This window comes from Notechis scutatus, chromosome Z (genome assembly GCF_049901735.1).
Source record: "Notechis scutatus isolate UNSWTSFEM ecotype Mainland chromosome Z, rNotScu1.2, whole genome shotgun sequence".
Taxonomy (NCBI): domain Eukaryota; kingdom Metazoa; phylum Chordata; class Lepidosauria; order Squamata; family Elapidae; genus Notechis; species Notechis scutatus.
This window is the reverse complement of record NC_142025.1, coordinates 48,160,210-48,182,996: the sequence shown is the minus strand read 5'-3', so window position 1 is coordinate 48,182,996 and position 22,787 is coordinate 48,160,210. Positions and strand designations below refer to the sequence as shown.

Genomic DNA, 22,787 nt, shown 5'->3' with positions numbered 1-22,787 from the left:
CTTTGTTCCTTAAGCCATCCATCTTTTAAACTTGCAAGATTCTTTTTTCTTGCTATATACATGTGCACATCCGAACAAGACTGTGTTGTTTGTGTCATATAATATATGTGGGTATGTGCATAATTTTGCATTTATTTATTTTGTCATGTTTATGTAGTGTATATTGAAGGTGGTGATCCATTGAGAGGTGTATGCAATGAAATTTCATTTTAATATATGCTGATTAGTGTACATTCAAAATGACAATAAAGTTATCCCCCCCCTCTCGTATTTCTCTATTTCATTTCATATATAATGTTTCTCATTCTCAAAGAGAGTAGTTTAATAGGCATGTAGATATAAAAGTAGTTAGTGTTTAATGTTAGTTATAAATTCCTGAAGAAATTTCTGTGGAAATAAGTCTTTTACATAGAAGCCAAATACTATTTATAGTACTCCTTATTACAATACACATTTCGTAAGATTGGAGGCAGAAGTAAATACTTATTTCTTCTTTGCTCTTATATATAAAGGAGTTCCTCAAAAGAAGCTATCTCAGTTGGTTCCTAATTTCCAGGTAGTTTTCTGGAATGTTTTATCATTTACAATGCCTACTTTTTTATTCCTAATTTTTTTATTTCTCATTCACCCAGATTTTCAAATGTCAGGTAATATTTATTCAATTATTTAAATTGTTTTTAAATATATGCATTTATATTCCAATTATTAAAATATTCAATTGTTATTTCTTTTTATTGTTGTTTATACTTTTTATTCTGTTAAAAAGAATGTCACAGTTCTAGTTATGCTTGTGTTATTTTCTTAGCAGTAAAGTATGTATCTTTGTAATTATTGATTTCAAGTAAAATAACAATTTAGAAGTTAACATTATACAGTCTTTTTCTCTTTTTTATACCTTTTATTTTAAAAAACCTATACTAGTGCTTGTATACTACAATAAAAATAAATAATAGCAAGGACTAAATTTAAATAGATAACATCTGAGAGAATTGTTTCAATGTCTAAATTGTATAGGAAAATACAGTAAGAAGACAATCATATTAAACCATATTTTATTCATAAAAAAATTATATCCATCTGTCTGTGTTATATATTGATTAATTGTTATATATTGATTAATCTGTATTATTACTATTATTTGGTTCATTTATAGATAGTGACACTTTTTTGATATACAATGAAAATCTTCATTTTTGCCTAAAACTTCAAGAATCTCGTTCCTTCACCTTCGATGTCTGCAACAAGTTTAATGAGTGGCAAAATTTTAAGTGGGTATCTGATTATCAATTATTGAATATGGCAGTGAAATTATGCCTGAATGTGCCTTCAAAATCAAACATGGTTTCAGTTACACTGTCACCATGCAATGAAACCCTTGCATTACAAAAGTGGGAATGCAGAAATGACACTCTGCTTGCCCTTGCACAACAAGATCTGTTTTTAAATCCTGCTAATGGGCATGAGAATGGGGTTATACTATCAGAAAACCTCTCCACCAAAAGTGTCTGGAAGATCTATGAAACAAAGAAGAGCTTGTGTGCCCAGAAATATGAAGGTAATTAATCCTTCTTGCTGAATTTGCTTACTTAAATCCGTTCTTCTTTTTTGAATCTGTTTAACTGAAAATTTAAATAAATTTGATTCTAAAGATATAATCTCAAATGATACGATTACCTAGTATTTCTCTAATATAGTAGCATTCTTATCTTTTATATCATCTTAGAAAAAAATGGCATGTATTTATTCTAAGACCTAAATTCTGAAAATTGTTCCTTGAATGAAGTAAACATGGTTGCATGTATTGTACACAAACTGTATGCATGTCTTAGAACTAAATGCTGAGATATTTTTGTATAGCATTTCTACTCTCAATTCAGTACTTCTCAATCTATGTTTTTTTTTTTAAATAGCTCTATTCACTATAGAAGGCAATGCCTTGGGAGCACCCTGCGTATTTCCTTTCAAGTATATGAATAAATGGTATGCTGAATGCATAGTTGATGATGATGAACACAAACGGTTTTGGTGTGGAACAACTCCAGATGTGGACAAAGACTCTTTAACTGGATATTGTCCTGTAAAAGGTAAACTCTTATTTGATGATACATTTATTTATTTTTCATTCCACCTTTATTATTTTTATAATCAACTCAAGGCAGAAAACATATCAACGTAACTTCCTCCCCTTATTTTTTTCTACAATAGTTGGACTGAGAGAGAGTGACTGGCTCAAAGTCATCCAACTGGTTTTCATTGCAAAGGCAGGATTTGAACTTACAATCTCCCTTTCTGGACTGCGCTTCAACCACTAGACCAAACTGGGAGCATACATATTTAAAAACAAGTATTCTACAATAGACTATTTTATGTTCACTAGTACATTATTTTAAAGTAGCTACAGATGTGTTATGTGCTATAGCTGGTTGCATATATATATTGGCTGGCCAGATAGCATTAGCAATGGGTGGGAGGAGACAACCAGGAGATCTCAGGGCTGTAGGTGACACTGGGATGTTGGAAAAAATCCCAAAAGAACCCCTTGCCAGGACAAATGAATTTTATCTTATTGATAAAATTGTTTATTTGTTTGTCCTAATTTGCTAGCTCATAGAACGAGAAGTGGGAAAGGAAGCTAGCATTTCTAAAATCAGTGCTACATTGGTCAATCATACAAATATTCAGTGTTACATTCACTCAGCAAGTTCTTTATTAGTAGTTTCTTAAAAATTGTAACATCCTTCCTTATACACACACACACATACACACACACACACACACACACACACACAATAATTGGAGGTGTAAGGATTACATTGTTTTTTCCTGTTTTGAAGCTAGGCTAAAAGGAGAGAATAATTGGTTGGAGGAATATTTGAACCTGGGTCAGATGTTATTCTCTTGTGTGACTAAATATAACTTTATTTCATTTCATTGAATAATTTTGAGTTGTTTTTCAATCCCAATATGTGGATTGGAGTAAGTTCCACCAGCCAGGTTTGTTTCACAATAAACAAAAATAGGATAGGACAGCACTAAGTGTCATACCTAGAAAGACTGAAACTGGTGACAATTGTCTGCTGGTGAAAAGTAAAGTCAGCCAAAAAATAACCGAAAGTGTTAACAGTGGTATCCCACAAGGCAGCATTCTAGCACCAACTCTCTTTATACTTTACATAAATGACCTTTGTGATCATATTAAAAGCAACTGCATTCTTTTCATGGATGATGTAAAACTATTCAACACCACAGACAATACTGCTACCCTTCAAAAAGACATTGACTATGTATCAGAATGGTCAAACAAGTGGCAACTTCAAATTTCAATAAACAAATGCTCTGTCTTACATATTGGCAAGAAAAATCAAAAAATAAAATACAAGCTGGATGGACAAGACCTTGTAGACTACTCTCACTTTGTCAAGTACCTTGGAGTTCTCAACTCTGATAATCTAAGTGCTAGAGCCCACTGTAACAACATTGCCAAAAAGGCATTAAAAGTTGTTAACCTAATCTAGTGAAGCTTTTTCTCCGGTAATATTGTACTACTAACTAGAGCATACAAAACATTTGCCAGACCAATTCTTGAATACAGCTCATCTGTCTGGAATCCGCACTGCATATCGGACATTAATACAATCGAGAGAGTCCAGAAATATTTCACAAGAAGAGTCCTCCACTCCTCTACTCACAACAGAATACCCTTTACCTTCAGACTTGAAATTTTAGACTTAGATAACTTAGAACTACACCACCTTCCATCTGACCTAACTGTAGTATATAAAATTATCCATTACAATGTCCTACCATCCATGATTATTTCAGCTTCAACCTCAACAATAGACAACACAATAGATACAAACAGGGTAAACCGCACAAAACTCGATTGCAGGAAATACGATTTCAGCAACATAGTAGTCAATGCCTGGAATCCTCTACCTGACTCTGTGGTTTCTTCCACTAACCCCAAACACTTTAACCTCAGACTGTCTACTGTTGACCTCACCCCATTGCTAAGAGGTCTGTAAGCAATGTGCATAAGCGCACCAATGTGCTTACCATCACTGTCTTAATGTTCCCTTTTATTCATATCTATTTCATGTATTAATAATCATGTTTATACTTATATATATCAAATGCATGCTTGACAAAATAAATAAATAAAATAAAAATAAAATAAATAAATAAATAAAATAAAATAAAAAGAAGAAAATCCAACTGGTTTCCATTACAACAGGGAGTTCATAGAAGGACTACTAGATTACTCCCTACAATTACTATCACCTATTTTCAAGTAAAAAATGCAAATGCAAGCATGTTGCAGTAGTCAAAACACGAGATAGATGGTTCAGTGTTGTGCAAGGATGGCCTGAAGGAGAAAATTTAAAGGGTGCTTGGGTTTCCTCATCATACATCATACACAGAGATTTCTGTTCTCCAAAGAAGTTATATGGCAAAGAATAGGGACTTGATTTGCTTCACTGTGTGGCTTGATGATGCAAAGCACCATTCAAAATCTGAGCCTTTGTTCAATTTTTGGCAATTTTTCTTAACTAAACTATGCAATAAAAATCAATACAAATATAAATAAACATGTTTAAATTCTCTCAGGGCTTTGCTACTAATGAGCTGATTCTACTTTTCATAATTCTTACAGATGAAAACGATGACTTTTTCTGGGTCAAAAATCACTGGACAGGACATCTCTACCAGATCAATTCCTTCTCAGCTCTAACATGGGATGAAGCAAGAAAAAGCTGTCGGCAACAATATTCAGAATTATTGAGCATCAGCGAACTATATGAACAAGCATATTTGACAGGTATAACAAAACATTTCTTAAAAGGCTTCTAAAACATTCCTGATAATAAATATTTTCTCATCTGTAATAAGCAATTTCAAATGTTTCATATAAGAAACATCATTTTTCTTCCAGAGGAATTACCTTCTGAAAAATATTTTACTCTTTCAAACACATGTTCCAAGATGAAAGTTTATCTGATTGATTTGTCATTAATATATAGTCATTAATATATAACTAACAATAGTTCAGGCTGAACAGTGGAATCTTTAATGCTTTTTGAGCTTGGTTGTTTGCTTACCTGACTATGTAATAGCCTCAGTGCTGCTTGCTCCCTGTTTATAACTGTACTTTGCTCTGCAAATGTTGCTGGAACTCTGATTTCTCCTTGATTGTTCCTACATCAAGGGTATTATTTTCTGTTTGATTGTTTGGTTTTAATTTCTTCTTTTTGGGATGTTAAGGCTGAAGAGGATGTGTTCTAGTCTTTTTGTTTCCTTCTTAACTTTTAAATGTCTCTTTTGAATCATGTGGAAATATAATTTATTTCTATGTGCCTATTGATGGCTGATGTGTCTGAGTGCCAAAATTTCAAGAGTTCCCTGGCTTTTTTTTTTATTATTTAGTTTAATCTAAAATTTTCATAGTTCCCCAATGGAAACTGTGGTTGTGTATGTCCATGTGTTGCGAGATTAATGAATTTTCATTGTATAAATAGAAGAGAATATATGTAGCTCAGGGTTGAACCAAGGACTCCTTAATGCACTTTGCGCTTTGTTTATTTTCATGCAGATTAGGTAACATCTTCAGTGAAATTTTCCTTGTGTTTTCTAACTGCTAGCTGATGTCTTTGGTTGCACTCTGTGTGTCTTTTGCTTTGAAGTCATACTATATAGTGGTTCTTATGTTCCTTGTACTACATATAATGTTAAAGGTATGGCTAACGATCAAGAGAAAGATGATAGTTGTACTTTAGATTGAATTGTACTATGCCTGCCTGACTGTCTGTCTTCAGACTCAGATCTACAGAATTGATCAATATGTGAATGTTCTTTCTCAAATAGGATTAACAAATGATTTTGAAACCAAATACTGGATTGGTCTGAATAACCCAGATTTTGACAGTGGATGGCAGTGGACTAATCACCAACTGTTAAGATATTTCAACTGGGCTCCAGGTGGGTAATTGTGTACAGTTATAAAGCCTTTGTTACATCCTAAAGAGAACTGTAAACATTTAAAGATATTAAGATTAAAATATTTGGAAATTCTTATCGTCCTTTCCAAAATAGTTCTTAAATAGATGAGGTAGCATTAAAAATAATACTTTGCATACTCTTCTTCTAATAATTAATGCACATATAAAATATTGAAATATATATTATGTATTTGAGTTAATTGACACTTTCTCTAGAAGTGTGCTGGCATGTTTGTGTTATGTATATTATATATAAACATTGATTCTTACAATATTGTTATCTTCATTTTTTGAGCACCCTGAAGATGCCCTAACCCTGACAGAAAACTCTGAAAAGAGACTCAGTAGCTGTGTTTAGTTGAATGTTGTAATAATTCTCTTGTGTAGAGTTCGTAGGCCTATGCAAGGTGGCTTCATTTCTCACTAATGTGCCACCTAACTCCTGTCACTCATAATAGTTGAGATGGAAGATGTCCTTGACTTGAAAAATTGTTCTGCCTCAATACAGACTTGATCTGGCTGTGATCTGATCAAAATGGGTCACTGATTGAAGGTAGGCAGATACTACAGAAATGGAGACTTCCTACAGTACATATTGGAAAGTGGATACCGTGTTCTTGAAAAGCAATTGAAGATAAGGAAAAAAAGCAGTTTTGATTTGTTTACAGATAAAAATATTATCATCTTGGATATCAAACAGTGATAGGACAATCACTCTCTCTTACAGGTAGCCCCTCTTCTGAAACAGGAAAAAACTGTGGATTGATGCATGGTAGGATTGGCAAATGGGAAAATAGTCAGTGTGAAAAGAAGCATGGATACATCTGTAAAAGAATGAACTCTTCAATACAGGCACCTGGACCTTCTTCAGGTAGATTGCAAACTGGAAATTAAGTTAACTGAATAAATATTATTTCGCTAATATGCAAGGCACACATGTCACAGATAACATTTTTAAAATTATTTTCCTAGTGATGGTTTTGGGTCCCAGAGTAATGTGATAGAATAGATCTATCTGAGGTGGAGAACAAGCAGAGATTCAAATTCTGAATGCACATTATGCAGAAATAATTTTGCTTGGGCCAAGGTGGTCCACCCAGTGGCAGGAAACAAGGCAACCTAAAAATCTTATATACATGCCTACTGTTATAGCTGGGGGTGGGGGAAATGCTGAATTTTCATCATTAGTTTGATTATCTAATATCCTGAGGAAATTTTTAAAAATGCATTTTGCATCAGTTTTATTTCAGAACATTTTGATATAAAATGTAGCACTCTTCTTAGATGAATTAAAGCCTGAAGATTTGCAGGGCTAAAGGTATGCATACATAGGAAATGTCCTAATCTGCAGCTAGTCATTGATTTACAACCACTTGCTTAATAATCATTTAAATTAAGACAAGACCAGAATGGGTCGTGTAAAGCACTTCTGGCCTTCATAAAATGTCACACATACGCCGACAGTCATGTGATTGAACTTTGGATGCTTGCCAACCAGTTTGCCTTTATGACCAGAGAAAGCCTCCCCCAACCAGCCGGCCGGTCTCCTCCTCCTCGGCCACACAGAACAAACAGGCAGAGAAGGAGGAGAGCAGCTGGCCAGCTGGGGGAGGCCTCCCGTCCGCGAAAGAGGCAGCCAATGATCTCCGGCGCCGCCCTGCTCCACGCGCGCTGGCTGCTCGGACTTGCCGGCCCGGCACATAGAACAGGGCGGCGCCCGGATGTTGGAGAAGCCAAGCGGAGCCGAAGCCACCTCGGCTCGCGTTGTTTTCTGAGCCCGCGAGCCTAGAGCCAGGGCGCTTTCATTGCACGGCGGAGCTTCTTGTCTCGGGAAAAACCGGGCGTTGTTGCTGCCCCCTGAGGGGAGGGCGATTCTGGGATGCGCGATTGGGGGACTTCGTGGCTTTGGGTGGGTGGGTGGGTGGGTGGAGCGAGGACGGACGGAGTCCGTGAAGTGGAGCTTGCCTGCCCTTGCTGGCTGCCTCTGCTTCCTTAGGGGCAGGGAAGGGGGCTCATCTGGACCAAGGGTGAGTCTCCCCCTCAGTTTCCCTGAAGGATCTTCCGTCGCTTTTGCCTTCTCCCTACATCTTCCCTCTGTTAAAATTCCCCCCCACACACTTATTTTCGGGCGGATAGATTTCGTGTCTGAGCATTCTCACATGACGGTGGGTCTTTCCTAAAAACAGTTAAAAAAGAAAAATATATCCTCATGCAAGAACTTTTCTGCTTCCAATTACCCCATGCTTAAAAGTTGCAAAGGAAACACGGAAGTAGGGAAGCGGCTGCCCAGCTCCGGAGCTCCACACCATTTTTTTCAGAGGGGAATCTGACTCGAGTATAAGCCGAGGGTTTTTTTTTCAGCACAAAAAATGGGCTGAAAAACTCGGCTTATACTCGAGTATATATGGTATTCCAATTAACATGTACTGTAAAGCATTAATAATTTTAGAATATTTAAATAATGATGTAGGACACAAAAATTGCTACTTTAGTACATCTAATTCATGAAAAATTAGACTAAAATTAGGTCTGATTATAGTAGATTTTAATGACACTTCTAGAAAATGTCCTCACGACAATGGACAAATTACCTTTATCTTTAAGATGGATTTTCAGATTTGCTTTAACTAAATTTTATTTATTGAATTAATTATATCATAATACGAGATCAAGATTCCCACCCTCCATTCCCAGTTCTTGATGGTGTACATATAATTACTGTCTTTTTAGATGATCTTAAGCCAATTAAATGTCCAGGTGACTGGGTTGGATATGCAAAGCATTGCTACCGTCTGAACAGAGATCGCAAAACATGGAAGGATGCCTCAGTCTCCTGCCAAAAGGATGGTGGACATTTACTAAGTATACATGACATTGAGGAATACAGCTTTGTTTTTTCTCAGCTTGGCTATAGTAAGTATATTTAGAAGGCTTATTTCCTGTTTCATATACTCTGTGGGTACATGGATTCCAGGAAAAGAAAGGAATAGCTGCTGACGTTGGTATCACAAGGGGAAAAAAGTGTTTATTTAGGCCTTAAAATATTTGTAAAAAATCTACTCAGCTTGTGTGGTTTAAATGATGCAACAACTGCTGCATACATCCGTGGCAGTTTAGCACAGACATTTTCCAGGCAGTTATGTCACATATAGATTCTCTTATATCCTGATCAACATAATACAGAGTTATATCAATGGAGGATTATATACAACCTCTGGACTTCATTCATTACATTTGAGAGCAAATGAATAAAATAAATTTATCTTTTAGAATCAACAGATAATTTGTGGATAGGCCTAAATGACCAGAAGACTTCTTCATATTTTGAATGGAGTGATGGTACTACAGTGAGATTCATCAGATGGCAGAAAGGAGAACCCACACTTATAAGTAACGTGCAGGAAGACTGTGTTATCATGAGTGGGAAGGTAACAATAAAGACCCTTAATTGCCTGGGGGAGATATTTTTTCTCTTCAGTTTTCTCTTGGATAAAATTTGTGTCTAGAAATTTATTTGATACAATCTCTTATTCCATAACATAATTTATTCTATAAATCAATGGTTCTTAAACGTTTTCCTTTCCAGAATCTTTTCCATATTTAAAAGTTATGGAGAACTCCTAAAGAACTTTTGTTTTATGAGTTATTGATATTTATCTTACTAAAAATTAAAATTGATGTATATGCTGCAGCTAGCCTTCTCAGAATTGTTGGATAGGATTTTAGTATTGTATTATTTTTCAATATGGGTTGGCAAATAATTCTAATTTAATGGATCCAGGAGTTCTATGATTGAAGAAATCCTGCTTTCTTTAAAAAAATGTTTTCCAAAGTTAAAATACAAACAAAGAAGTAGAAGAAGAAACTTCCAAGCATCTGACATGAATGATAAAAATTAAAAATAACACATTTGTATAAAAAAAAATAACAAATACATCATTCCCACTGACATCAAACATAGAAAGTCCATCCTGGCTGAATGTTGACAAATATATCAAAAGTACCTGATGGGTTTGCCTACCCTTACATAACAGATCTACAAATAATTATAAACTTTCCCATCTATATTTGATAAAAATACTATGTTACATTTTTTAAAGTCTCTGATGTGGGAATCTATATAGCAATCCAATTGACCCAACCTCTGTTCACAATATAAATAAAAACAGTCAACAGGTAACCCCAAAGGTAGAACTAATCTTCAAAATCTTCTGTTAACCATTTGTTATTGTATTTGACACAGAGAAAATTCACAAATGGCTTCCATCTCTTATAAACTTTCTAATCTATTGACTCTAATCAATACAGTTAATTTTGCCATTTCTGCCATTACAATCAATTTTAAAGTCTACTCTTTAATAGTTGGCATCCCTTTTCCTTCAAATGCTTAGCATAAACAATAGTAGCAGAGATCACTATGTAGAAAAATAATGTCCCAAAGCGATTTTCTATCCATTTATCCATAATATCTGGAAGAAAGGCTTCAGATTTCATTAATATTTGTATTTTAAATATTTTCTGCATTGTCATATTTATCCGATATGATTTAGCTACTTACAAGGCCGTCACATATGATAAGAAATTTTCTATAATACACCTATTTTCAAGTCTTTAAAAGGGGATTAGAGACTTTTTAAATTTAGTTTAGTGAGTTAAAATAAAGTTTGGTGGTTCCACTTAAATTTATCTGACAGTTCTGAATTAATTCCTATTTTAAATAATTGTTGATGTGTATATTCTGGAGCTCATCCCAGAATATTGTTTTAAATATATTGTTGTGTTGATTTTTTAGTATTAATATTCGCTTATTTTGTTTCTGTGAGTATTGAACTGATTCTATTGATGATAATTATTGCATTTTTGTTTAATAATGTGCTTTGGTAAAAATATTATTTATCAGAGTTAGGAATGAATACTTAAGGGTATTTAAGTCTAAAAAGAAAGGATGGGCTTTTGTGTTTAAGGATATCACATAATGGCTTGAGGAGATACTAGTAAATATAATGGTTTGGTGGGATAGTAATAAATAGATTAATTACGTAAAGTAAGCAGGATTAATCATACTCATGAACTGTGTTTGGAATAAAAATCTTGACTTAAAAAAGAAACATAAATCCTACTTTTTAGTTTATTCTACAGTTTTGTAATTTGAGAAGGCTCTGGAAATTGCTAAACAAACATTCAGAAGCCTCATTGACCCTGAGATCCTTTAACTGTCCATTCATATTTTGTAGTATTGCTACTATGTAACTAATACTTTGCTTTAAAGCAGGGGTGGGATTCAAATTTCTTAACAACCGGTTCTGTGGGCGTGGCCTAATTTGTGGGTGTGCCTTGGTGGTCATGTGACTGGGGTGGGAGTGGCTTGCTGACTGGGAGTGGCGAGGTGGTCATGTGACTGCGGTGGGCATGGCTAGGTGGTCAGGTGACTGGGGTGGGCGTGGGCATGTGACTGGAAAACCAAATGCAAGTGGTCCTTGCTTAATGACCAGGTCCTCGTTTAATGGCCAGTTACTTAGCTAGTGTTTTTTGCCAATTTCCAAAGCCTGGGGAGCCCTGGAGAGGGGAGGGTGAGGCCCAAACAGGTGGCCAGGTGACTGGCAAACCAAATGCAAGTGGTCCTCGCTTAATGAACTGGTCCTCGCTTAATGGCCAGTTGCTTAGCAAGTGTTTTTTGCCAGTTTCCAAGGCCTGGGGAGCCCTGGAGAGGTGGCCATGTGACTGGCAAACCAAATGCAAATGGTCCTCGCTTAATGACCAGGTCCTCACTTAATGGCCAGCTGCTTAGCAAGTGTTTTTTGCCAGTTTCCAAGGCCTGGAGAGCCTTGGAGAGAGCAGGGCGAGGCCCAGGCAGCTACAAGGCGGTACGGGGAGGGCTACAGAGGGCTGGGCATGGCCAATTCGACATCACTCATGTCAAGGGGCACTTCTCCTCGCCTGACCTCTCATGACAGTGGGGATGCTGCAACGGTCATAAGTGTGAAAAATGGTCATAAGTCACTTTTTTCAATGCCACTGTAACTTTGAATGGTCACTAAATGAACTGTTGTAACTCAAGGATTACCTATACAAAAATACAAAAAGCTTCTTTGCTTGCAAAAAGCTGCCCTAAATACCAATCATTAGATTAAAAACACCTGCAAGCCGGAGTTACAAATCAGGCAGGGTGCCAGAGCATCTTGAGGAATGAAAATATTTAAAATGCAGTGATAACTATAAAGCAGCCAACTCTTCCTCATAAAGTGAAATCCTTTAGCAGAGAGGTCATTTAAGCTCTCCAGAAGAAGCAATCCTTAGATCCATTTGAACACTTAAAAATACCAGCTGGTCTCACTCACCTCACAAGATATCCTAAGGAAATCACCCAGATTTAAGGAAAGGTCACATGCCCCCCAGAAAGGCAGTAAAAAAAAAATCAGTGCCAAGCTTGCATTCTGCCTCTTAAAAGTATACCCCCAAAAGACAGTGCCAGATAATATTAAAGCAGTGAAGGAAGACCCCTCCCCAAATAGAAAAAAAAACCATGAGGCAAGAAAAAATTCAAACACAATACAAATAATTAAATTACAACAGTAACTGTTGCTTGTTGAAGCTGAATAGGGAAAATGATCCCATCAATAAACACAGGATTAAACGGCACCAAGCACAGAATTAACCTTAACCAAAAATCAGTTTTAGACCAAAATTCAGAAAGAGTATGTAAACTCAGATTTGAATGTTAATCTTTCTAGCTAGCCAAGAAGCCTTGCAGAATGTCACTCATCTTGGTTCCCTATCACTAAAAGCTTTGCTTCATTATTCAATTATTTCTTCAAAGTGCTGATTGTCCAGGGAAGTATTTCCTCCCAGCAGCATTTAAAAATCTTAAAGCAACCCTTCCCCTTTAAGAAAGCCTCAGAAGCTCCAGAGACAGGAAGTCTAGGCTCTCTGCCAAGACTGTAATAAGGATGGAAAAATACAAACAGAGATTGCTTCTAACTACCGGTTCTCCGAAATACTTAGAAAGTTAACAAGGGGTTCTAACCGGTAGAATCCCACCCCTGCTTTAAAGTATATTACATTCTAATAAATAAGTAAACGAAGAAACAAATTCTGAGTTCAACTGACTATTTTTTTCAGAAGATTGGGAATAAACTTTTATTTTTTTATTTTCAAAATACATATTCATTTACATTTTAACAGTACTGTGCCAAGCATTATTTATATTTACAATTCAATTCTCTAATCATATATACAACATTTCCCATACCTCATAAAACTCAGACTCCTCTTTACCTTTCAACTTCCTCGTAAGCCTATCCATCTCAGCACAATCAAGTATTTTGTTTATTACCATATTCTCAGAAGGTACCCCATCTACTTTCCAGCTCTGGGCATAAGCAATTCTTGTCGCTGTTATTATGTGTTATGCGACATATTGGATATGTTTCTTTAAATTTTCTTTCATTATCCCCCCCAAAAATCTTTCTGGTTTAAATCCAATATCATACCCTGTAATTTCTTGTAATTTCCTCAATTTTTCCCAGTATTTTTTTTTAGCTTTGGGGCATTGTCATTGCCACCATACTATGTTCCATCCGTAAGCTTACATTTCCAGCATTGCGGTTTCATATTCGAATATATTCTGGCCAATCTTGCCAGTGTCAAATGCCATCTGTAAAACATCTTGATTAAATTTTTTTATATGCTATTGATAAGGTTAATTTGCAGTTCTTGATCCAAATTCTCTCCCAATCCTCTAACTGTATACTGTGTCCTACATTTTGTGACCAAGCGATCATTGGGCCTTTAACTACTTCTTCCATTTCTACTTTAAGTAAATAATTATATGTTCTAGTGATAAATTTTTCTTCTTTACCAATCAAAATTTGGTCTTGAAGTTGGGGTTCCCTTTCTATTCCAAATTCCTCCATATTTTTTTTATGCCCCGTTTTTATCTGCAAATATGGGCACCAATCCATAACTATACTTTGTTTTTTTAGTTCTTCAGTTGTTTTTAAATTCCCCTGATTATCTAATAATTCCTTATATCTAATCTTCTTTTTCTTCTCCATTGTTTTTGGGTAGATCATTGTTTCCATTGGTGACACCCAATCTGGTAATTTAATATAGTGCTTCTTCCTTATCTTTTCCCATATTGTTATTAATGAGTCCCTAAATATGAATGTATATGAAATATGAATGTATCTTTTCTCATTTATTCCACAGGAAGGCATGCCATCCTGTGTGAAGATCATTCCCTTCAATTATTAATATTCTCTTATTATCAAAGTTTATCCAATCTTTAATCCAGAGTAATCCCGCTGCCTGATAATATAGTTCCCATTTTGGAAGTCCTAGGCCACCTCCACTTCTGCTATCTTATAGCATTTTTATGTTAATTCGTGCTTTCTTTCCCAACCAAATAAATTTAAGCACCATTCTATTCAATTCTTCAAAGACATTAATTCATGCTTTCTTTCCCAACCAAATAAATTTAAGCACCATTCTATTCAATTGTTCAAAGAATTTTCAATCTAATTTTATGGGGATTGTCTGAAATAAGTATAATAATTTTGGTAGTATGTTCATTTTTATGTGGCAATTCTACCCATCAACAATAATTTCAGCTTTTTCCAGTTCTCTAAATCTTTTTTGCATTGTTACATCAATTTCTTATAATTATCTTCCTTTATGGTCGAACATTAACCTGTAAGCCAAATCCCCAAATATTTAATGTTTTCCCCACTTTTAGTCTCAATTCTCTTTCTAATCCCTTCTTTTGTTTTTCTGTTGAGTTCTTTACTAACATTTTTGTTTTTATCATTTATCAGGTAGAATTGCCATGATAAAAATGAACATACCAAAATTGTTATACTTACTTCAGACAATCCCCATAAAATTAGATTGAAAATTCTTTGAACAATTGAATAGAATGGTGCTTAAATTTATTTGGTTGGGAAAGAAAGCATGAATTAATGTAAAAATGCTACAAGATTATTAATTTTTAGTCCTGCCACTAGTCCATATTTTGAAATTTCCCTTAACAAATTTATCCCTGTTTCCATCAGTTCCTCAATGGTGAACACTAAATCGTCCGTGGATGCTTGGGTTTTATATTCCTGATTTTTGATCTTTAATCCTGTTATTTCCTCATTTTGCCTTATTTTGGTTAGAATACTTCTATCATTAATATGATAAGCAGAGGTGACATAGGACAACCTTGTCATACTCTTTTTAAAATTTTAAATGTTTCAGTGCAATCTCCATTTACCATCACTCTAGCTTTTTGCCTGGCATATATTGTCCTAATCAGTTTTTCATATTTTATTCCAAATTTAATACTTTTAATTTGTTGGATCAAGAACTGCCAATTAAGGTTATCAAATGCTATCTGAGCATCCAGAAAGATTAGTGCTGCCTGTTTCCCAGGATGTGCTTCATAATATTCTAAAATGTCTTACATTATTTCTAATTTGTCTTGCTGGCAAAAAACCATTCTGGTCTGGACATATTATTTCATTTAGCGCTATCTTCAGCCTTTCTGCCATTACTGTGGTAAAGATTTTATAGTTGGCATTTAACAGCGAGATTGGTCTGTAATTTTTGATGTATTTGTTTGTACTCTCTTTTGGGATAAGGGAAATGTAAGCTTCAATCCATGAATCTCGTATTTTTGATAGCTCTAATACATCATTGTACACTTCCAACAATATATCTCCAAAGCATTCATACAAACATTTATATACCTCTGCCAGAATTCCATCTGGCCCTGCGGTTTTATTACTCTTCTATTTTTTTACCACTCCTTCTAATTCTATGGCTCTTATCTTTCTATTTAGTATTTCTCTTTGGTCTTCTCTTAATTCTGCCAGACTAGTTTTTTACAGATATTGTTCTATATTATTTATGTCTATGTTATCTTCGTCATATAGTCTTTCAAAGTAATTTTGAATTAGTCTCTTTTTCCTGTCATTTTATACTGTATCTCTCCATTTTCATCCTCCAGTTCCTGAGTCAGCTTCTTTTCCTTTCTTTCTTTTTAATCTATGGGCTAATCACCCTCCTGATTTATTAGCATGTTCAAAGAAATTTTGTTTTGCTGCTTTTAAGTCTCTCACCCTCTCCTCTTGGTTCACCATATTTAATTTATGTTTAGCTAAAACCATATCATTTTTCACTTCTTCAGTTTGAGGTTCTCTTTGTCACTTATATTCTAATTCTCTAATCTCTGTTGTTAATTTTTCCTGCCGTTGCCTCGTTTCTTTATTTCTTTTTGCCGTATACGCTATGGTAATACCCCTAGGGGCCGCTTTTGCTGTATCCCATACTGTCTGAAGTGAAGTGTGTTGATTTAAATTTTCCTCAAAGAACGTTTCCATTTCCTTTTTTGTCCTCAAAATATATATTTTTTCATTTAAAATTTGGGAATTTAATGTCCATCATCTCATTTTTTTCGCATCATTTCCAAATTATTATTAATGGGTTGTGGTCAGCCCATGTATTTGCCATGATTTCTATCTTATCCACCTTGTTTCCTAATTCTCAATTCATCCAGGCCATATCCAGATGGGACCATGATTTGTGTGGGCTTGAGTAGAAAGTGTATTACCGTCTTTTAGGATTTATCTTCCTCCATTGATCCAAATTTAATTCCTGTGTTATTTCAAAAAATGTGGTTGGTAATGTTTTCTTTTTCTTTTTCTTGCCAATTTACCTATATAATCTTTCCTTAGGTCTACCACCGCGTAATAAACTTCTACAACACATATATTATCATATTCTATTTCTACAATTTTTTCATGTAGTGTCTTATAAAATTCTTTTTTATTCTCATTTGGGGCATAAATTACTACCAATACCATAATTTTTGTCCAATCTGTAATTCAATTATCAGGATCCTTCCATTCCCATCTGTGTATTTTAGCTTTGCTTCTAAACTTACATTTATGTAAACGGCTATCCCTCTTCGTTTATTTTTTGCTAGAGCAGTATATAGCTTTCCTAACCTGGAGTATTCTAGACAATCCCTGTGCTGATCTTTTATGTGTACCTCCTGTAGGCAAACAAAATCTAATTTTTCTTTGATCAATCTTTTAAGTATTTATTTTCTTTTAGCTGGGGAGTTTAGCCTATTTATATTTATAGATATTAGCCAAATTTCTTTATCAAGATTGGGAATAAACTTTTAACCTGCATTGACTAAAGAACAAAAGCTTAGGCATGCTAAATTTAGATAAACTTTTATATGGCTGTTTATTTATGAAAAATTACAATTATATTTTACATTTTAGAAACTTGAGGTAATATCTATGAATTATATTTTGAAATAATTTAATTTTTATAGGTGAAAAGTTATGTTTACAATTTCCCACTTATTTTACATACATCTTTTTGCAAGATGTTAGTATGACTGCAGATTTTAGACAAATGAAGCTATAACAAGTAATATGCAGTAATCCAGCTCATGAAAAAAGGAAGATAAAATCAAAAATGACAATACAAACCATAAAAAAAATAGGACAGGCTATAAGTAGTAGATTCTTTTCAGTAAAGTTTGTTCACCTTTCCATCCTCAGAATGGATACTGGGCAGATCATTTTTGTGAAGAGGAATTAGGATACATCTGTAAAAAAGAGCCTTCAGAATTTCTTCCTGGAATAGATGAAGTTGCTGATCCAAAGTGCCAAAAAGTAAGCCTCAATAATTGTGAAGCTGTTGATCTTTTATAATACTTATTCAGCCTCTTATGAAATTTTGGGAATATCATCCTAACGCTGGTGTTGACTCTCAGGAACCACATAGATAGAAAGATTTTTTTTCCTGCAATATTATAATAACACAAGTTATTTGTCTTTATCATATGACGAAAAAGAAAAGCTACTTGAGATAATGGATAAACAGAAGGAACACATTTTGATTTTTTTTTTTTTTTTTTGCTGAATAGAAATGTATTTGGATTGGGCGAAAACTGAAACTGAAAAATGTTGATTTGTACTTGCCATAATAATTGGACATCCAAATTGCAGCAATGTTCTTATAAAATTAAACAAATCTGAAGCTATTGACACAGAAGTTGAATGCTATAAATGTATGTCTATTCGCATTTATTTCATAGCACTTTTTAGATTTTGGGTTCAAAAGATACTATAGAATAGTAAGACTATCACTTTTCCCCACATAAAATATGAACTTAAATTAATTAAAAATTGCCTTTTCATCAGGATAACTTAATGAATCTGAGAGTCTATAGATTGGGATAGGATAAAAATGTGAGAAATAAATCAATAAATTCAGGCTAATATTGTTCTATATGTGTATATATGCTATGTCAACAGGGCTGGAAAAGGTATGGTTTCTATTGTTACTTAATTGGAAGGACACCTGCAACATTTTCAGAAGCAAAGACATCTTGTGAAACAAACCAAGGATTTCTGATCTCTGTGGAGAATAGGTAAAATATGGTGAAAGAGACAGAACAAAATATTATATTATGCATCTATATTAGCAAAGAAAACACTAAACAGATTTCCTATGTCTACCTCCTTTTAAAATTCATTTCCTTTAACATAAACTGTGCTGTGAGACCTGGTGATAGACATGAAAAGAACATTTTATCTGGGCATAAATAAAATATTTTCAGATATTTTATTCCTGTATTCTAAATTATTTATTATTTATTTATATATAAAAATTTATATAACTGCCTACTTGCAAAAGTACTGTATTATTTTATTTTGATGTTTGTTAATTATTCATTTTTCCTAATTATGCCTAGTTTTTCACTTTAATTTTACATGAGTTCATCTGAGATAGTATCTAAAGTTTGGTTTACTTGAATTTTATATGGGTTTATTGATTTATTAATTGCTATTGTTATTAATGAATATCTCAAAATAAATATTTTCCAGGATGCATTTTAATATTTAATTCAGCACTGTAGTGCTTCAATTTCCAAAAGTGCTTCATGATGTTTAGGAATAAAAATGTAGCACCTTTCTGCAACACCTGCTCCAAATTCTTTTATAGTGTTCAAGATATATTAATATATTATGAAGAAGTCTTTGGAGCAGTGTTCTCCAATTTGGGATGCATATACTTGATCTATTTTAGAAGAAAATATTAGGATGACTATTGTTTCTTAAAAATAAATAAATTAGCAACTAAAATTTAATATGCAGAATATAGAAAGTATAATATACATTTAGACAAAGTATAATATACATTTATGTTTTATAATGCATGTGATACACTAGTAACACAGTACACAAATATAATTTACAAATAAACATATATATTGAGGTACATATTTAATTTTTCAACTAATAAGGAAGTGTGAAAAATATGGAAACCACTGCTGTGAATAGTGTTTCCCAAACTCAGCGACCTTAAGATATGTGCACTTCAACTCTCAGAATTCTGCAAGCAGACAGGTAATTCTGGGAGTTGAAGTCACAACCTTAAAACTACCAAAATTGGGAAATACTGCTGAAGAGAATGTTACAATGCAATTGCAGTCTTGGTCAGACAACTAGATCAAGAGAGTCTTTTTTTACTTGTAGCAGAGATTGGGCAGGCTCTACCATTGGCCATGGTTGGGGATGGTTGCCTCAGGCAGCCTTTACTAAAAGGCTTTAGTAAGATGGAGACTTGTCCTTATTCTAAATCTTCAGAATACTGCACTGTAGTCTTTGCTGTAAGAAAGATTCAACTCCAGTCCTGCTAGCCTTAACGCATGTTATGGGAGCAGACTCCTTAGCTCTGATCAGGAATCTGTAAATCTAGTGTTGTACTTTCAGATCTGAGGTGATGATGATGATAATGCTGATTTTATCCTACCTTTTTAAAATATAAAAATGTACTGAATCCTCCTGCCTCCTATTTTCTCAATAATCCTTTGTACTGAATCCTCCTGCCTCCTATTTTCTCAATAATCCTTTGAAATGGATTGACTAGTAAAAGTGTAAATTGGGCCTAAGGTTAACCATCTGCAGAATCTGAAAATGGAGAAAATCAGAGACCATCTTGATTTGAATTATTTTTACCACAGATTTGAGCAGGCCTTCCTGACTAGCCAAATTGGACACCGTCCTGAAAAATATTTCTGGATTGGCCTTTCAGATGTAGAGAATCCAGGAACTTTCAACTGGACCAATGGAGATACAATTCAGTTCACTCACTGGAATGCAAAAATGCCTGGTATGGAGTCTGTCAGAGCAAATACATCCTAGTAGGAAAGCTTTTATCCTGTTTAGCTTGTCTATGGAGATGCATTAAACTGGCTCTGGTCTTCCATTCTGCCAGGCCCAAATCCTGGCTGCGTTGCCATGAGAACAGGAGAAGCTGCTGGACTGTGGGATGTTGTCAATTGTGAGGAGCGGGCTGCCTTCCTTTGCAAGCATTTGGCTGAAGGGGTGACGCCTCCTCCAATCCTGAGAACAACGCCCCCTCCCCCATGTCCTGAAGGATGGACTGCAAGTCCAACGAGGAATGTCTGCTTCAAGGTGGGTCAGCTTGTTTTGGAGTCAAAACATTGGCTTGGTCAACCAGCCCTTTGAGACAGGCCAGGTCAAGAGCCAGATACTGCAGCAGCCTCCCAGCTTCTCCTCCAGGGCGAATTTGGTGCCCTTCAGCCATGTTTAACCCTCCTCTGAAAAGGAAATAGAGTGATAGGAAGAACAAGGAAGGAATAATAGAGAACATGGAAACTGGTCATGTTCCTTTGCAGCCAGCACATCTTTGGCCATTTTATCTGTTAAGTTTGAGGCATGGGTTAATGAACGGAGACCAGACTGTAAACCTTGGAACTTGAGCTCTTTATTCTCAAGCATAACAGAGACAAAAAAAACCCGGCTAGCAGTCACTCTTTTATAGAGTAAGCTGCTATCCGGATAACCAATGGATAGTGTTGTAGCGTTTGAATCTTGGCGCGGCCCGCCAACAGCCAGACAAAATGGATTGTAGTTTAGTTGAATCCATCCAAATTTCTTCAGAAGGTACTTGACCGCCAAGTACTCTAATGCAGAAAACCAAACACACATTTCTCAACCTCAGCAACTTTAAGATATGTGGATTTTCAGCTCCAGAATTTCCCAGATGGCATTGAAGAATTCCTTGAGTATGAAGAATCAAAATAAATTAGAATTGCTTTTAAATAAATTATCAAGAAGTACTGTACTCCAGAATTTATTAAACTGATTCATAAATATTTTAGACATAAACATTTTTCAAGCAGAACAATATTGCTCTATGATGAAATTCCCTATAGCAAGAATCAAAAATAATTAGTATATGCCTCTCTTTCAAGAGAATCAGACTGTATGCCCTTTCTCACTAGGACTAGCTTGGTAAAGACAGACCTCTTCAGCACTCATTCCCAGAATTCAGAAATGAATAGGAAGGGAAATGATTGTCTGTGGAAAGTGATCATGACAGATTGTACTGGAGATAGGGAACTATTTTCTTTTGACAAAAATAAATTGCTAGCAAGGGAAGAGGAAATGGAGAACATTCTTTTGTAAGTTTTCATTCATATATTTGACATTGCGTAATGACACTTCACAAGCATTGGGATTCAGAGAATAAAACTGATCAAGCAAGTGGAAAATCTTTGAGAGACACAACCTGTACTTCCTCTTTCCAAATTCATCTGTGTAATCTAAGATACAGATAGTCCTCAACTCACTAGTTACAACAACACTGAAAAAGTGACTTATACTTACAACCATTGCAGCATCCCATGGTCATGTGGTTAAAATTCCAACACTTGGCGACTGGCATGTATTTATGATGGTTGAACTGGGGGTCATGTGATCAGCATTTTAACTTTCCTAACTCAGCTTCTGATAAGCAAAATCAACGGAAAACCAGATTTGCTTAATAGTCAAATTATTCACTTAACAACCTTAATGATACATTTAACAACTGTGCCAAATGGGGCAAAACTTACTTAACTGTCTTGCTTAGCAACTGTAATTTTGGGCTCAGTTCAGGTTGTAAGTTGACCGGTATAGGCCTTATGTGCAATAATACAACTTTTAGTGAGCAGTCCTGCTGCATAACTTCAGCTTCAGAATTTTCATGAGCAGGAAGAAGAGATGGAAGGAAGTTCAAAGCAAGTAGTGGAGTCTTCCCTTCCCAACTATAGTTTCTGTTAAGTTTGAGGCATGGGTTTAATGAACGGAGACCAGACTGTAAACCGTGAACTTCAGCTCTTTATTCAACAAGCATAACTGAGACAAAAACCCCCGGCTAGCAGTCACTCTTTTGCTAGAGTAAACTGCTATCCAGATAACCAATGGATAGTGTTATAGCGTTTGAATCTTGGCGCGGCCCGCCAACAGCCAATCAGATTGCTTGGAATGAACCAATCATAACTTGCCACTATATGGGCCAATAGGAAGTGCAGGATTACAATCCTGCTATGCAAATGAATCTTTATTAATTACATTTCTTTAGTTCACAACACCCTCCCCTGGGTTCCGCTTGACGGCCGTGGTGACATAATCACGCAGGTATGCAGGTCGTTTTACCTGCCTATTCGATTTTCGCTGTTCCACGGTTTTTGTTTAAAGTTCGGTTCCGTGGAACGCAAGGCTCGCCTTCACACGGGGTTGATTCTGCGGTGCTGTTTTCGATACTATCAGGGTCCCTTAAGTCCATTCCTGGATCGGGCGGGCATGTTTCCACTACGGTGTTTCTCTGTGGGAGGATGCCCCAATCCCGACCCTCTTCAGGTGGCGCGAGTACTCGGTTTAGCGGCCGCCTGTCCTCGATTACGTTGTCGCCTATACGGCCCTCATCCCCCTCGGC

At 35.3% G+C, this 22,787-nt stretch overlaps 1 protein-coding gene across 1 annotated transcript in view; it reads left to right on the top strand.

Annotated features, from left to right (window-relative positions):
- The first annotated feature begins 523 nt into the window (after window positions 1-523).
- The window catches only part of LOC113424622 (macrophage mannose receptor 1-like), a 69,759-nt gene continuing 47,495 nt past the window's right edge, over window positions 524-22,787 (top strand). Inside the window, exons 1-12 of the mRNA XM_026686400.2 lie at window positions 524-647; window positions 1,154-1,555; window positions 1,911-2,084; window positions 4,655-4,819; window positions 5,863-5,976; window positions 6,724-6,867; window positions 8,727-8,909; window positions 9,267-9,424; window positions 17,555-17,668; window positions 18,314-18,429; window positions 20,026-20,174; window positions 20,280-20,479. Coding sequence (XP_026542185.1) covers window positions 587-647; window positions 1,154-1,555; window positions 1,911-2,084; window positions 4,655-4,819; window positions 5,863-5,976; window positions 6,724-6,867; window positions 8,727-8,909; window positions 9,267-9,424; window positions 17,555-17,668; window positions 18,314-18,429; window positions 20,026-20,174; window positions 20,280-20,479 — 1,980 coding nt within the window. The 5' untranslated portion in view covers window positions 524-586. The remainder of the gene's footprint in view (window positions 648-1,153; window positions 1,556-1,910; window positions 2,085-4,654; window positions 4,820-5,862; window positions 5,977-6,723; window positions 6,868-8,726; window positions 8,910-9,266; window positions 9,425-17,554; window positions 17,669-18,313; window positions 18,430-20,025; window positions 20,175-20,279; window positions 20,480-22,787) is intronic.